Here is a 16,347-nt window from a genome sequence, read left to right on the forward strand (position 1 = left end):
ACCATCACTCTAAAACAACACAGCAATCGTAATAGTTCAATATGCTAAAGATACACAGCCCACGTGTGTTTTTGTGGGAAGACGGGCAAAAGCAGCGGTTATCCCATAAGGTAAAGGTAAAGGTAAAGGGACCCCTGACCATTAGGTCCAGTTGTGGCCAACTTTGGGGTTGTGGCGCTCATCTCACTTTATTGGCCGAGGGAGCTGGTGTACAGCTTCCGGGTGATGTAGCCAACATGACTAAGCTGCTTCTGGCGAACCAGAGCAGTACACGGAAACGCCGTTTACCTTCCTGCCAGAGCGGTACCTATTTATCTACTTGCACTTTGACGTGCTTTCAAACTGCTAGGTTGGCAGGAGCAGGGACCGAGCAACGGGAACTCACCCCGTCGCGGGGATTCAAACCGCCGACCTTCTGATCAGCAAGTCCTAGGCTCTGTGGTTTAACCCACAGCGCCACCCGCGTCATAATAATCATAATCATAATAAAAATAAAAAAATTTTCCTTCCAGTAGCACCTTAAAGACCAACTAAGTTAGTTCTTGGTATGAGCTTTCGTGTGCATGCAGATACTGTGTATCTGAAGAAGTGTGCATGCACACGAAAGCTCATACCAAGAACTAACTTAGTTGGTCTTTAAGGTGCTACTGGAAGGAATTTTTTTTTTTTTTTTTTACTATGGCAGACCAACACGGCTACCTATCTACTACTATAATCATAATAGTTCAATATGCTAAAGATACACAGCCCACATGTGTTTTTGTGGGAAGACTTGGCAAAAGCAGTGGTTATCCCATAACTCACTTGCAAAGAAGGATCAGCTTGCACAGTTGCCTACCAGTCAATAGACCAGGAGAGGCATTTCTTTAGGGCCAACAATATTGGGGCAACCACCATTAGCAGAGAAGCACAGGGTGCTCAAGTAAGGCATTGTCAGAGAACCTGAGCTTGGAATGCCAGGAGGTGGGGAAACTCATCCAGATCTCCTAACCCTCATGGGCCAAATTTGACAGGTGGGTGGTATTAGCCATCTGTCAATCACCTGACCTCACAATGCAGCGCCCACGCAAAATGTTTGGAGCGGAAGATTCTCGCTTGCACTGTGCACTTGAACTCACCTAGACATTCCCGTTCCGGGTCTCCCCAGTGATCCTCTTGACAGTGGGAACAAACACGGCCCCCAAAGCCCAGCTGGCAGTGGCATTGCCCTGTGAACTGAAGGAAAAGAAAGGTGAGGCGGTGGCAGTAGGGCTGGAACGCTGGTGCACAAGCCGCCCAGGTGCCTCCCCCTCTTAGACTAACGCTCTCGAGCGCTCGGCCACTTTACCATGTTGCAGTCTGACCGTAACGAATGGGCAGGGTCACAGTTGCACGGCTGACACCCCACGTCACTGCCGAAGCCCCAGAAGTTGGGGGCGCACCTGTCACAGTTCTTATCTACCACGTTGGGGCGGCAGGGGCAATTGCCTGTAGTCCGATCGCAGTGGCAGATGCCTTTGGAGCAGTGTGAGGGCAGCGTGCCCTGTTCGTTGCAGGTACAGCCTTGGGAAAAGAGAATTTATCTGAATGCTGCCAGCGTTTTCAAATGTACACAATTTTCCCCCATACATTCAATCAATGTTTCACCGTCTTCTCTAAACGTATATTCTTATTGTTCTCTTATTCTACGCGTTAAGTCTGCAACCTGCGCATATTCTGTCAGCTTAATTTGCCATTCTTCTCTAGTTAGGACCTCGCTCGTTTTCCATTTTTGGGCTAACGAAACACAGTCCACAGTAGTAGCATACATAAGGTAAAGGGACCCCTGACCATTAGGTCCAGTCGCGGACGACTCTGGGGTTGTGGCGCTCATCTTGCTTTACTGGCTAAGGGAGCCAGCGTTTGTCCACAGACAGTTTCTCCGTGTCATGTGGCCAGCATGACTAAGCTGCTTCTGGCGAACCAGAGCAGCGCATGGAAACACCGGTTACCTTCCTGCCGAAGCAGTACCTATTTATCTACTTGCACTTTGACGTGCTTTCGAACTGCTAGGTTGGCAGGTGCAGGGACCGAGCAACGGGAGCTCACCCTGTCGCAGGGATTCGAACCGCCGACCTGCTGATCGGCAAGTCCTAGGCTCTGTGGTTTAACCCACAGCTCCACCCGTGTCCCTCTGTAGTAGCATACATAAATAACCTTGGAAATTTCAGTCTGAATTATCCCCAACAAAAAGGACTCTGGTTTTTTAGGGGAAAGTACTTTTAAACATTTTTTCAATTCATTATCGAATATTTACCAGTACTCTTTTACCCTTTTACAAGCCCACCACATGTGAAAGAACGTTCCCTCAACCTCTTTGCATCTCCAGCACTTATCAGATTCAGTCTTATACATTTTAGCAAGCCTACTTGGTGTTAAATACCACTTGTAAATCATTTACAGGTAGTTCTCCTTCAAAGAATAACATTTTCAATTTCCATCAACCCTGCTCATCTTCACTAGCAAACTCTTATTTGTTCTCTGTTCTCCAGCATCTTGCTGCTGCTTTCTTCACTACCACCTAAAGTGACCACCTCACTCTACCTAATGAAGAAGAAGAAGAGTTTGGATTTGATATCCCGCCTTTCACTCCCTTTAAGGAGTCTCAAAGAGGCTAACATTCTTCTTTCCCTTCCTCCCCCACAACAAACACTCTGTGAGGTGAGTGGGGCTGAGAGACTTCAGAGAAGTGTGACTGGCCCAAGGTCACCCAGCAGCTGCATGTGGAGGAGCGGAGACGTGAACCCGGTTCCCCAGATTACGAGACTACCGCTCTTAACCACTACACCACACTGGCTCTCTCTGTTCCATGGACTACAGATCGACTCAAGCCTGCCATACCCTCCTTCCTCTAGCCTGCATGGGCTCCCCCAGCCACAACAAAGCCTGCCAAACACCACTTCTCATTCTCAAATCACAAGTTCCTCCCAGTCATCCTCACAATCCAGGCCCGGCCGCCCTACTCACGTCGGCAGCTACGCTGGAAGGCATTGCCGTAGTAGCCAGGCTGGCACTCAGAACAGTGGGGCCCGCCAGTATGGTAAAGGCAGCGAAGGCATTGGCCGCTGTGTGGATCACAGGCTTCGGGGTCGCTGGGGTCAATGTTGTTGTTGCACTGGCAGGGGCGGCAGGCTCCACCTTCCTGCTCAGGGGCTCCAAAATAGCCGGGCGAGCAGTGGTCACACCGTGGTCCTGCCAGAGACATGGGGCGTTATTGAGGGGTGGGAGCAGGACATGCAGACCATCACTGCAGTCAAACCAACAATACATGCTTTTCTAGATGGGCACACGAAGGGGTTGTGGCTCACAGGGCTTTTGCGAGAGAGAACTCGGTGAGATCACTTCCTTTGTTTACCTTGGCAGGAAGCTGTAGCCCTACATATTTCCTTCCTGCCTGGGCAGCCCGTTCTTTCCTCGCCACGCTTCCAAGCTGACCAAACGTATGTGTCTGAGCTCTGCAGCTCAGACACCATTTCTGAACTTGCATTTTGTACTTTTGTGACTTAGATCGTAGTTATAAACCTGCCTTCATTTTGCTTCTGTAACTGCTGCTTCAAGAGCTGGATTATGTAAGTAAACGCTACTTTTATTTCTTCACAAAATCATGTGTGGTTGTTGTTTTTAAGGGGAAGAAAAGGGGCGACAGTATTCCCTAAAGCATTCTGGATTATTGTTTCTAGAAGGTTAAATCAACCTTGTTTCAGCAAATGATGGCACTCTGCTGATTTCACTCACATGAGCAAGGAAGGGCAGTAACTAAGCAATATATCCTCTCCTAGTACCTAAATCCATTCCTACAGAACACACGATTACTTAGTGATGGCCATTTATCCTCTTTTCTCACTATGGCCCAATGGGAAGTGGAACTCTGTTGAACTGTTTTCACTGACTTTTATCATGACAACTAGAAAGGTTGTTGCCAGGTCAGAAAAATTGGGAGCTCCTTCACCTCCTTTTGTGTACCTCTCCACAATCAACCAATTCTGTTGTGTTTCTGGTAAAGGGTAGAGGTGGGTCTGGGAAGGGCAGGGCCATGGAGATGCTAGAATTCAAGGCAAGAAGGAATACTGTACTGCTAGTTAGGTTCAGGGGCTCAGTGGTGCATGTCTTTACATGTGCAGAGAATCAAGAGAAGGGGAGATCGATCCAGCCTGCACAACTTACAACCCACCAAGCTGAATGCAGGCAACTAGTCACAAATATGAAAGCCTATCAGGGACTCGGGAAATTTGCTGGTTGTGCCACCAGCCTAACACGTGGAATGCCCATCATCTAGCACAGCCTTTCTCAGCCTGTGGGTCCCCAGATGTTGTTGGACTACAACTCCCATCACCCCTAGCTAGCAAGGCCAGAGCTCACGGATGATGGGAGTTGCAGTCCAACAACATCTGGGGACCCACAGGCTGAGAACTGCTGATCTAGCAGAATATGACACCTGGGCGGTGGGTGTTCTTTTTTCTGTAAGTTATTGGTTGAACAGGTCATTAATAGCAGGATAATAAGACTGAGTCGGCGCATTAGTCTGTCTAGCTCAGTACTGTTTACTCTGACTGGCAGAAGTTCTGCAGAGTTTCAGGCAGGGGTGTTTCACAGCCCTACGTGGAAATGTCAGGGGTCGAACCCGGGACCTTCTGCATGCAAAGAAGATGCTGTGCAATTGAGTCACGGCCCTTCATGGAGCACAGTGGCAATCTGAAAGGGTGGTGGAGGTGTGCTAGAGGACAGTCTTGCAGAGGCTGTGCTCTCAAAATGGCAACTTATATAACCGCATCCCTTGCCCTTTCGATATGCCTTACCTGTATAGCCTGGAGCACAAAGGCAAACAATCTGATTGGTTTCCCTGTCGGTATGGCAGGAGATGCCGTGATAGTGCCGAGACCCTGGATACCCAGGGCAAGGGCAGGGACGGCACTGTTGCCCTGAGCCCAAGACGGGGTCTCCATAGTAACCATCCAAGCACCTGTGATGGGGTTAAAAAAGGAGAACAGAGGCAGTAAGAGCAACCTTAGGTGGCGGTGGTTGTTAGTAGTAATTTATTAAATGCCCTTCATCCTAATGCTCAGCAATTAAAAACACAATATTAAAAACAATTCAAAACTACTTACAACCACAAAAGTAGGGTGGGTCCTAAAAATATGCACCTCTTATGTCAAATTATCACCCGTTCTTCCTGGCTACTCTTCATCACAGCTGGTTTTGCCCCAGTATAAGCCTTATTAGTATAATCTGACGCTCCATCCCACAGTTTAGCCTCTTTTCAATGCTTCTCGCAGTGTCTCTCTCTTCCGGTGGAATCTCCCTGTTTCCTCCTAAAACAAGCTAACAGTGCCTGCTCTAATCTTTTCCTTGAAGGCTGGTATCAGGGGACCAAGCTGTGCTGCATGATTCAGAAAAAAGGTATCTCCTCTCTGCCTCTTTCTTTCTTTCTTTCTTTCTTTCTTTCTTTCTTTCTTTCTTTCTTTCTTTCTTCCTCTCTCTCTCTCTCTCTCTCTGTGTGTTTGTGTGTGTGTGTTTGGGCAGAACATCCATGTTTGAGATGGAAAAATGTGGGAAGGGGGCTGTTTGACTCTGACAAAAAAACAACCTGCTGCAATGAAGCACTTTAATAAGGGGAATATTTAGTGTTTCTTGTCAAATACCAGCACCAATCTTCCGAAGGAAAGGGACTTTGTCAGTCGATGCTTGTCCGCCCCCTCCATCCCATTTTCCAATCCAGAGTCCCCCAGCCATAACGAACTCAGCCCTCCACACTGCAACATTTTATTGCAGTTGGGATCCCCTCACATTTTCCCACGAATCCCACATGCGTACCTCTCACAATGGCGGCCAGCCGTGTAATCGCGGCACCGGAGGCAGGCCCCCGTGTGCAAGTCGCACTCCTCCGAGTGCCCGTTGCAGTGGCAAGGCCGGCAAGTCGGGAAGCCCCACTGGCCTGGTGGGCACTGGTCACACTGGCGTCCGATGGCACCATGTTGGCACCGGCACTGCCCGCTTACTGGTTCGCAGATCCTGGAGACTGAGCCTTCGGGGGAACAGGCGCAGGCTGTGGGGACAAGGGTCAATGCTTTCAGCGTGACAGGTGAGGGCGCATTAAGCATTAGAAATTATGGCACAGTTCTCTGGAAAGTCCCTAATATGGAGATTGCGCCCAATTTCCTGCCACAGGGTATTTTCAGAGAGTTCAACGTGGCAGCTATTGCCAAATCCACAAGACAGGAAGCTCTCCCAAAACACAGCTCCTTAACCTCTAGTAGTAACCACCCAGGCTGAAAGGATAATAGGGGTGGGTGGCAGCAACATTAAGTGGGTCTAGCTGTGGTCATATTGACCTAGGACCCAGAAGCCCTGGGTTCAAATTCTCACACAGACCCAGGGGGAAAAACACTAGAGTATTGTGGCAACTTAAAGATTAACAATTTCTAGGTACTGGAGAAGGCCTTTGATTGTTTCTGCTGCAAGAGACTAATAAAACAAGGCTGCCCCTTCGGAAATATCTACCTCACAGGGTGGCTGTTAGGGTAAAATTGGAGAGGAAAAGAGAACCATGCAGGCCACCCTGAGCTCCTTGGAGAAAAGTTGGGACAATAATAATAATAATAATAATAATAATAATAATAATAATAATAATAATATGAAGATGGTTACTTAATCCCATCTCCTCATCCCAATCTGAAGAGGTTCTCCTTTTTTGAAGGGACTATACATTAAGGTCAGAGAGCGACTCAAATTCACACCATGCTTTTGAAGCACCTTGATAAACATTCCTGCCTTCCATTAAAGAATCCTGGTTGCTGTAGTTTGTTATGGGTGCTGAGAGTTGTGAGGAGACCCCCACCTCCATTCCCCTCATGGAGCTACAATTCCCAGAGTGGTTCAAAGATCAAGGACAATTCCCTCTGTGAGGGAAATAGGGAGGGTCTCCTCACAACTCTGCGCAGCCTTAACAAAACTACATTTCCCACAATTCTTTGGGGGAAGTCGTGACTGCTTAAAAGTGGTATCATAGATGTATGGCTTGGATGTGGCTTAGGTTAGTCAGGTTTAACCACTGCCTGGAGTTGTAGGAGCTTGAATAATACCTAAATATATAATAACGATAATCCCAAAGAAGACAATCTGCTCCAGTCCAGTTCTGTTGCTCAACTGAGGCCTCTTTGACTGGATGGGGCCTCTCAAGCCACAGAGAATCTGTTCTGGAGCTTAGCACTTGGTCACTGGGGAGCTGAAACTGCTTTTGTAAAGGGAGCTGGTTCCTCAAGGGAATCTAGCTCAGGGGTGCTATCTCTGGGTGGCACCTAGTCAGAGCGGGATCTCCTTCCCCCCTGTGTCAGGATCCCATTTGCTACTCTGAGGATCAGTAATATACATAGCTGTCGACCTTCCCTTTTTTGGCGGGAAATTCCCTTATTCCAGCGCCATTTACGGCTGCTTCCCACTGCTATCCCGGATTGTTAGATATCCCGTAGATTGTCCCCGGGACAGGTGAGGCTGCTGATCCCTTATTTTCAAATCTGAAAGTTGACAGCTTTGGTAATATAGCCCAGCCACAAATTTTTCCCCTCCACTCTCAGTGAAAACTAGGCTTAACAGTTGAGGAAAAGACAAGGATGACCATGAGGGAGGCAGTACATGCAGTCCCTGCCTTGATTACTCACGGCTGCAGCCATAGGGTCCGAATCCGTAGGTGCCCGGGACACACTGGTCACAGCGCCGACCCATCACGTTGGGCTTACACTGGCATTGCCCTCCCAATTTGTGGCAAACACTGCTGGTGGAGCCCTGGGGATCACACTGGCAGGCTGAAGGCGGAAGAAACCACAACGGTTAGGGAAGTAAGTGAGGCGGGGGAAAGACGAGAGGCCCTCACCTCCCCACCCCAATGCCAAGGAGACTGGGGAGACGGACAAGTGGAGATGCGCTCCAGCACACTGAACGCAAGCACATTACTCTAGAGCGTATACACATGAGCAAAAGAGGAATATTCCTGCTTGTAGTAATGTGGTAAAATGCAATATACAAGTTCATAGGGTGAGGCCGCAGGTGGCAAAATCGTGCAGGTCACAGTCTAGAACATCCATCAGACAGACAGATGCCACCCAAATCCTGAGAACCTCGGTTTTTGTTATCTTTAAAATTAGCATGTTTCTATGCCCCATTGTAGTCAGAGGTACCTGGAAATATTTCACAACGGTGCTAAAAGCTTGTAAAACAGATGCGCTGCACAATTCCCACTGCAGAATTTTTTTTGGGGGGGAGAAGTTGTTTACCTCTGAACTGTAGATTCCTCTTCTCATGTTTCCCCAGTCTTTTTACATAAAGGTGAGTTAAACCGGAGGAACTCTCCTCTGCCATACCAACGCTGGGTTTGCTGATTCTAGGCAGCACCTCACCAACATTTGGGCCTTTAATTTCCACAGCCGCAGCTTAGGAACATAGAAGGCTGCCTTACAGTGAGTCAGACCATTGGTTCATCTAGCTCAGTGCTGTCTACACTGGCTGGCAAATGCTGGAGATTGAATCTGGGATCTTCTGCATGTAAAGCAGACGCTCAGCCATTGAGCCCTTCTACAAACCATCGTCCTAGGCCCTGGCAGCAAACTGAACCACCTAGTTCAAGAAGGCTGCAGCTATGCAGTAAGGTAAAGGTAAAGGGACCCCTGACCATTAGGTCCAGTCGTGGCAGACTCTGGGGTTGCGGCGCTCATCTCGCTTTATTGGCCGAACCAGAGCAGCCCTAGGCTCTGTGGTTTAACCCAAAGCGCCACCCGCGTCCCTTGCAGCTATGCAGTAGCAGCCTCTCAAAATCTGTGGACAGAGAAATGGGACTATTTCATCATTATTATTTTTTTCCCAAAGGGAGGATAAATTATTCAACAATTTATTGCAGGTGGGGCTCACCATTAGCAGCAGCACAGCTGCTTCCTTTTTCCTTAAGTTGCTTTAAGAGCGCTGCACTGTGATCTAAACCACAGAGCCTAGGGCTTGCCGATCAGAAGGTCAGCGGTTCGAATCCCCGCAACGGGGTGAGCTCCCGTTGCTCGGTCCCTGCTCCTGCCCACCTAGCAGTTTGAAAGCACGTCAAAGTGCAAGTAGATAAATAGGTACCACTCCGGCGGGAAGGTAAACGGCGTTTCCGTGCGCTGCTCTGGTTCGCCAGAAGCGGCTTAGTCATGCTAGTACAGCAGAAGCTGAACGTCGGCTCCCTCAGCCAATAGAGCAAGATGAGCGCCGCAATCCCAGAGTCGTCTGCGACTGGATCTAACGGTCAGGGGTCCCTTTACCTTTACCTTTAAGTAGCAGCAGCAGCAACAACAACATGAACAACCTGTCTGCCATTTTGCATTCCCCCCGCCATTACCCAAGACCTGGCATCATTCCAGGACTTTGTGCGTTGGTGGAAATGGCAACCACACACACACACACAGACACACAATGGTAGAGACTAGAGAAAAGTATGCAAAGTGGCTTTCTTTCTCAGGCATAAGAAAGTATCACTCACGCATAGCCCCATCATGCATCAGGGCAGAGATGCTGCACAGCAGGCGGGCACAGGTCTCGGCCAGGTCAGGCATGGTGGCCATGCGGAAAACCTCTAGGCAGGTATAGCGCTCCAACGCTTCCCGGCGCTCCACCGCTGCAGGACTGCTACCATGGAGCCCGGGCAGCTCCGTCACACGGGGCAGAAGGACCAGCTGTAGCAAGGAGGGAGACACGTCAGGAAAAGTCTGGCCTGGTTGGGACAAGGACTGAAGTTGGCTCAGCTGCTTATGTAGCACACAGGAGGGGACTTGCTAACTGGGAACGTGTGTAGCAGGTCCAGAAATCTACCCCAGGAGGTGCTGAGACGCATTCCCAGAAAGACTCTGGCAACTTCTGCAGAATCTCTTTTGCTTGAGTGGTGATGGACATTGGCACATCACTGTTTTTTTGAGTGTGCGTGTGTGAAGATTTAAAACCTGGTTCTTTCTCACCGAGTCAACGAGGATGAAGGCTGCAGGGTGGCGCTGTGCCACCCCTGCCCGCTGGAATCGCACGGTGATCTCATAATGGTTTCTGGGCTCGAAACAGAAGGGCCGTGGCAGGAGCACATACCTGGAAGACAAAGGTGAGAGATGGGGAAAGGTGGAGAACACACAAGGGTAAGACTAGGCCCAAGAGGGTTGAGGAACCCAGCTCATAAAATGCAGGTGTTGTTTGCAGACTTGGAGAGGGTTGGTGGGATCGTTCTCAGCTGCCTTGAGGAGAAAAATGTGGCTCACTTTCAAAGTTTGATGCTGTGGACCTGGCGCATCCACCAGCCTCTGCCATGCAAATTGTGCCAGGATCACATGTGAGACCCACATCCACATCATCATCATTTATTATTTGTACCTCACCCATCTGGCTGGGTCTCCCCAGCCACTCTGGGTGGCTTCCAACAGAGATTAAAAATACATTAAAACATCAGTCATTAAAAACTTCCCTAAACAGGGCTGCCTTCAGATGTCTTCTAAACGTCAGATAGTTGTTTATTTCCTTGGCATCTGATGGGAGGATGTTCCACAGGGCGGGCACCACTACCAAGAAGGCCCTCTGCCTGGTTCCTTGTAACTTGGCTTCTCACAGTGAGGGAACTGCCAGAAGGCCCTTGGTGCTGGACCTCAGTGTCCGGGCTGAACGATGGGGCTGGAGATTCTCCTTCTGGTATACGGGCCAAGACACAGTACATTTGCATCACACTCCCCCCCACCACCACCACAGAACTTCAGGTATACAGTGGTACCTCAGGTTAAGTACTTAATTCGTTTCAGAGGTCTGTTCTTAACCTGAAACTGTTCTTAACCTGAAGCACCACTTTAGCTAATGGGGCCTCCTGCTGCCACCGTGCTGCCGGAGCACGATTTCTGTTCTCATCCTGAAGCAAAGTTCTTAACCTGAAGCACTATTTCTGGGTTAGCGGAGTCTGTAACCTGAAGCGTATGTAACCCGAAGCGTATGTAACCTGAGGTACCACTGTACTGGGCTGAGGCCTTTTAGGGCCTCGCACTTGGCCTTGCATGCATAACAGAATCTCATCGCCCCCAGCCATGACAAGGATACTGCCTGAGGATGATGGGAGTTGTAGTCCAAAACATCTGGAAGGCACTAGATTGGTGCAGGCTGCCTTACCCTTCAGAAGAGACTGACAGCAGCATTCCCAGGCCATTAGAGGGGACTAGAGAGGCAGTTGGCAGATCAAGGAAGGAGAGAGGAGAGTCGGAGCAGGCAGACGAAAGAGAAGCAAAACACAAGATGAAGAGAGGGGCTGGTGGCTGTTATTTATAGCCTCACTATGTATATTAGTTAAAAGTCCTCTACATATAATATTAGAAGTTAGTTACAGAGTGGGTTGCTTACTGAGACAGCTGTTGGTGCAATTCTTAAAAAAAATATTAAAGAACAACTCATGGGCATAGCCAAGAGGGGGCGAGGGGTAGCTGTACCCCCCCCCAAATCAATAAAAATCAATTCGAATCTGAGGTTCTGCCCTCTGAAAAAAGCCTGCCTCCCCAAACAACAACAATACAAAATAATAACCTAATAACAAATTCTTTTCCAAGCAAACCCCTTTCTTAACAGTTATGGCAAGCCCAATAATAATAATTGAATAATAATTAAATAAAGCAACAAAACATGCAATGATGCTCATTCGAGCCTCTGATAGTTATCATTACCGATGAGGAGGCCCCTTTGAATGAAACCCTACTTAGGCATGATATTGTAAAAGGGTTATAATTACCGTATTTTTTGCACCATAACACTCACTTTTTTCCTCCTAGAAAGTAAGGGGAAATGTTTGTGCGTGTAATGGAGGGAATGCCTACGGGTGGCATGCCTACGGATTTTCCTCCTCTAAAAACTATGTGCGTGTTATGGTCGGGTGCGTGTTATAGAGCGAAAAATACGGTACTTTCCCCCTGCTTACTGCTCTGAAGTTCCTTAAACTTTCACTAGCCTCATTCAAATTCATCTTCTTTCCCCCATATTTAACCCATAGTATCTTGGTCATTTTAATCAAAGTGGGCATTTCCCACATATACCATTCTCTAATATGCGGGATTTCTCTGCCACCCCCGTCACCCCCAACATTTTGTTTATAGAGTCCTGCTTTGTGCCATTCTTTAAAAAATATTGGCAAGGCTTTTGAGGTTTTTTGTGTGCTCTCTGCCATGAGTCTAAATTATAAATTTTACCTCATCTTTTTATCTGAACCTGAATAACTGTCTCTGCCAGAGCATAACAATAACCAGCCAACCTCTAATAGCTGTCGGGAGGGGGGGGTGACCCTTTGCCTGCAGACTGCAGTGGGTCTGCTTTGTTCTGCTGCCTTAGATAATCTTTTTCTGAGGGAACAATGAGAGCCGCTTCTTTCATTTCACCAACCTGCCTGCCAGCGATAAAAGAGGGTGGCAGCGATTCAAACCATCAAACTGCTTCAGGGGAAACACTTGTATGCCCCATTTCCTTCCTTCCTTTTCTTTTTAAAACCCAGGAAATGTTCTGAACCATTAGCAAAGAGGGAGAACAAATTTCAAAGAAGATGAAAGGGGATCTTGAAAAGGGATGGATGAGGAGTAGCCTTTCAGATTTGGGGGCTGAGGGTTTTTTGTTTTTGTTATGTACTGAGTTGAATAGGACCCAAACTGCAGCAGTCTGATTGGTCCTAGAACAATAGGATCCAAAATGCAGCAGTCTGATTGGTCCTAGAACAATAGGATTCAGAATGCAGCAGTCTGATTGGTCCTAGAACAATGCAGCAGTATGATTGGTTGGCAGGAACCACCCAATCCTGCTCCAGATAGAAGTGAATCCACAACCTGATTGGCTTACAGTAGAATTCCGGAATTAGCCAATCATGTGCAGCCCATTGTGTAAATAATGTATATAAAGCAGATACTGTGAGGGGACATTCATTCATTCCTCCTCACCACTATGAGCTGAATAAAGAGCATGAAATCACTTTGCAACGCTGAGTATATTTCAGTTTTCTTGCTTCCCCCTCACTCCCCCAATAGGGCTGCTAGAATACAAATGTGGCAGCCCCAGAAAGAAACAGATTCTGAGGTTCTGAAATTGCACAGGCCTGTCAGATAAGAAGTTCGTCTCTCGCCATAACTCGTTCGCCTATTTGTTAACGTCTTATCCCAGCCTTCCTCTAGAGAGCTCAGAGCGGTGTACATTGGTCCTGCCCTCCATGTTATGATCACAGCCTCCCTACAAGGTAGGCCACTCAGTGAGATTGTGGCCTGAGTGGAGATTTGAGACTGGGTCGCCCTAACCCTTGTCTAGCCCTCTAATCGCTACACGTAAGGGATGTGTTGAGAACGGCAGCACAAATGCCTTCTGCACCCCACTAAGAGCTATGGAAGAAGTGTGGATCAGGGGAAGGTGGAATAGGTTCTGTTATGTACTGAAGTTTTCACCCTGGGCCAGCAGGGGGATACTGTAGATAGTTTTCACTCAGGTCCACATATGCAAATAAGGGCTCGAAAGTGACGTTCAGTGATTGGATAGTTACAGAAAGTGGTTACTGTTGCGTTGTAGTGGAGCTCTATATAAGCAGGCTGGCTGAACCCTTCAGTTCAGTTCTGTTCTGGCCTGTGAGTAAACAAGAGCTGTTTGAAGAATCGCTGTGTCGTCTGATATGTTCACCCACAACTTAACAGGTTCCATAAAACTAGTTTTTACCCAGAGATGGACTACAGCCCAAAGGGAAGGTTTCCATCTTACCTGTAACCGAAGAATCATGGAGCGCAACTATCTGCTCTCCCCCCTCACACACACAAAAAAAGGTGCTTCCAGGCTGTGGCTATTTTGAGGTAGGATTCAATCACATACTGGCAAATTCAGGTTTCACAATTAAAGTTAATTAAGTTGCTCTTGTGCAACAAACTAGCTTCCCCTCTCCCCTTCAAAAACAACCCCAGACTTTTGTGATATTAAAAGTAACAGGGAAAATGCTCTGGAAAGTGTGGGATAATATTTGCCTGACACAGCATCACCTTCCTCACAAACAAATCAGAACGAACGTGCAGTTAACAGGTTGTTTGTTCAAACTCAAAGACTGTGTCAGCCATTTAAAATTTTCTAGCTGTGCATTTTGCCCCTCCCTTCCTGGGCTAACCACACAAAGGATATGATTTCCGGAGCATACATAAAGTATCTCCCATCTACCCCCAAATAATTGTAATATAGAATTGTCTGTTCATTATAAATCTGATACACAATTGTTGGTGTCAATCGACTAGTTAGTCTCTAGGTTCCTGTGATGGGATGATGAGCTGCTTGTGCGTAAAAGCGTAGTCCCTCAGAGTCTGTGCAAGTTCACAAACCTCTGTCTGTGACGGAGCCCCTCAGACATGGCTGCTCTAGTCACTTGCAGATTCCGACAGTGGTTGCTTTCGGAATCGTTTCCAGCATAAAAGCTCCTTAACGGAAACACGTCTTCTGGACTCGCGGCGTGACAGTTTCCGGCGAGGAGTGGGTCTCCCTATGGGAGGTTCAGATACCTCCCCACTGTTCTCGCTGGACGTGTCCCTGAGCCCTCCCTCTTGCTCGCTTTCCCTCAGAGATCCACCTCTCCCCCTGCTGGTTCCTGCTTCAGCTGCTGAGTCTCTCCCAGCCTCCGTGAGCCCTTCCACCAGAGACCCACCTCTCCCCCTGCTGGTGCCTGCTTCCGCTGCTGATTCTCTCCCAGCCTCCGTGAGCCCTTCCACCACCTGTTCCTCCGATGGCAGTTCCCTGACAGTTCCATAGGACTTTTTGTGTTCCAACTGAGCAGCTGAGAACTAATGCTATTTTTTATGGAAAATGTCCCCTCTTCACTGGGACACTTAGATATACTTGAATATAGTACACAACAATAGGGTAGGGTTGTTGTTTTTTTGCAGTGCAATGACCTCACATAATCCATACCCTCACAAGCCTATCACACCTGAAAACCCATTCCACAAATGCCTGAGACAAGAGAAGGATGTACCATATTTTTTGCTCTATAAGACGCACCAGACCACAAGACGCACCTAGTTTTTGGAGGAGGAAAACAAGAGGGGGAAAAAATTCTGAATCTCAGAAGCCAGAACAGCAAGAGGGATCGCTATGCAGTGAAAGCAGCAATCCCTCTGGCTGTTCTGGTTTCTGGGATAGCTGCGCAGCCTGCATTCGCTCCATAAGACGCACACACATTTCCCCTTACTTTTTAGGAGGGAAAAAGTGAGTCTTATAGAGCAAAAAATACAGCACTTTGAAAAACTGGGTATACTTCTCTACAGATAATACAAAACAAAGAGCGGCAAAGTTAAAAGAAATAATAACATGACAAAAAAATTAAACAAAACAAAAAACACTGAAAAGCCGGAGGATAGGAAATCCTACATAAAACGGTCAGATCCCCTAAATACAACATGCTATGTACTTGCGTGAATGGAACTGGTGATTAGTAAGATCCCTGCAAATACTAGTTGTTACACTTACGGGAATGAAACTGGCTATTAGTTATAATAATGTAATACAAATAGACAGACAATAGCAGGCTCCAAAAAGGAAACTCCAGCGTAAGAAGCTTGGAATGAGATCAGAGAAGGGAACAGTTAATTGTGCTGTTTCTGTTACATCTTGTAGTACCAAAAGCCACCAGTACGTGTAGAGGGCCCATAGCCAAACCAAAATACCAACTATTTCCTAACCACAAACCCATGAGCTCTCCAGTTAATTATGGTAAAGACTCAGTCAATCCATCAGCAAATACTCAGATAACAGAAAAACCACGTGCTCCGTCAGTTGTGCCAAAGCGCTGCCTGCAACAATCAGGATGTTGAAACAATAAGCATGATTTATTTCTTACAGCTGTAACGTAGAAAGTACAAGTCTACTTGCGCTGGTGCTGGGAAGTGTTTTGTAATTTTTGTGTGTGTTTTGTGTCTGTAAAGGGACCCCTGACCATTAGGTCCTTTCGTGACCGACTCTGGGGTTGCGGCGCTCATCTCGCTTTATTGGCCGAGGGAGCCGGCGTACAGCTTCCGGGTCACGTGGCTAGCATGACTAAGCCGCTTCTGGCAAACCAGAGCAGCGCATGGAAACGCCGTTTACCTTCCTGCCGGAGTGGTACCTATTTATCTACTTGCACTTTGACGCGCTTTCAAACTGCTAGGTGGGCAGGAGCAGGGACTGAGCAACGGGAGCTCACCCCGTCGCGGGGATTCGAACTGCCGACCTTCTGATCGGCAAGTCCTAGGCTCTGTGGTTTAACCCACAGCGCCACCCGCGTCCCGTTTTGTGTCTGTGCAGAACAGTAAATCTTCACTGTTGCCT

At 47.8% G+C, this 16,347-nt stretch overlaps 1 protein-coding gene across 5 annotated transcripts in view; it reads right to left on the reverse strand.

Annotated features, from left to right (window-relative positions):
- Window positions 1-16,347, reverse strand: part of LOC310701035 (laminin subunit beta-1-like) — a 77,832-nt gene that overhangs the window by 14,695 nt on the left and 46,790 nt on the right. For all 5 annotated transcript variants that reach the window (XM_083491033.1, XM_083491030.1, XM_083491034.1 and 2 more), the window contains 8 exons: window positions 9,990-10,110; window positions 9,518-9,710; window positions 7,674-7,817; window positions 5,830-6,061; window positions 4,815-4,978; window positions 2,986-3,210; window positions 1,328-1,542; window positions 1,119-1,215 (listed from right to left, as the gene is read on the reverse strand). In XM_083491033.1, the coding sequence (XP_083347159.1) occupies window positions 1,119-1,215; window positions 1,328-1,542; window positions 2,986-3,210; window positions 4,815-4,978; window positions 5,830-6,061; window positions 7,674-7,817; window positions 9,518-9,710; window positions 9,990-10,110 (1,391 nt within the window). The remainder of the gene's footprint in view (window positions 1-1,118; window positions 1,216-1,327; window positions 1,543-2,985; window positions 3,211-4,814; window positions 4,979-5,829; window positions 6,062-7,673; window positions 7,818-9,517; window positions 9,711-9,989; window positions 10,111-16,347) is intronic.

This window comes from Podarcis liolepis (genome assembly GCF_965112155.1).
Source record: "Podarcis liolepis genome assembly, chromosome: 2".
Classification (NCBI taxonomy): Eukaryota; Metazoa; Chordata; class Lepidosauria; order Squamata; family Lacertidae; genus Podarcis; species Podarcis liolepis.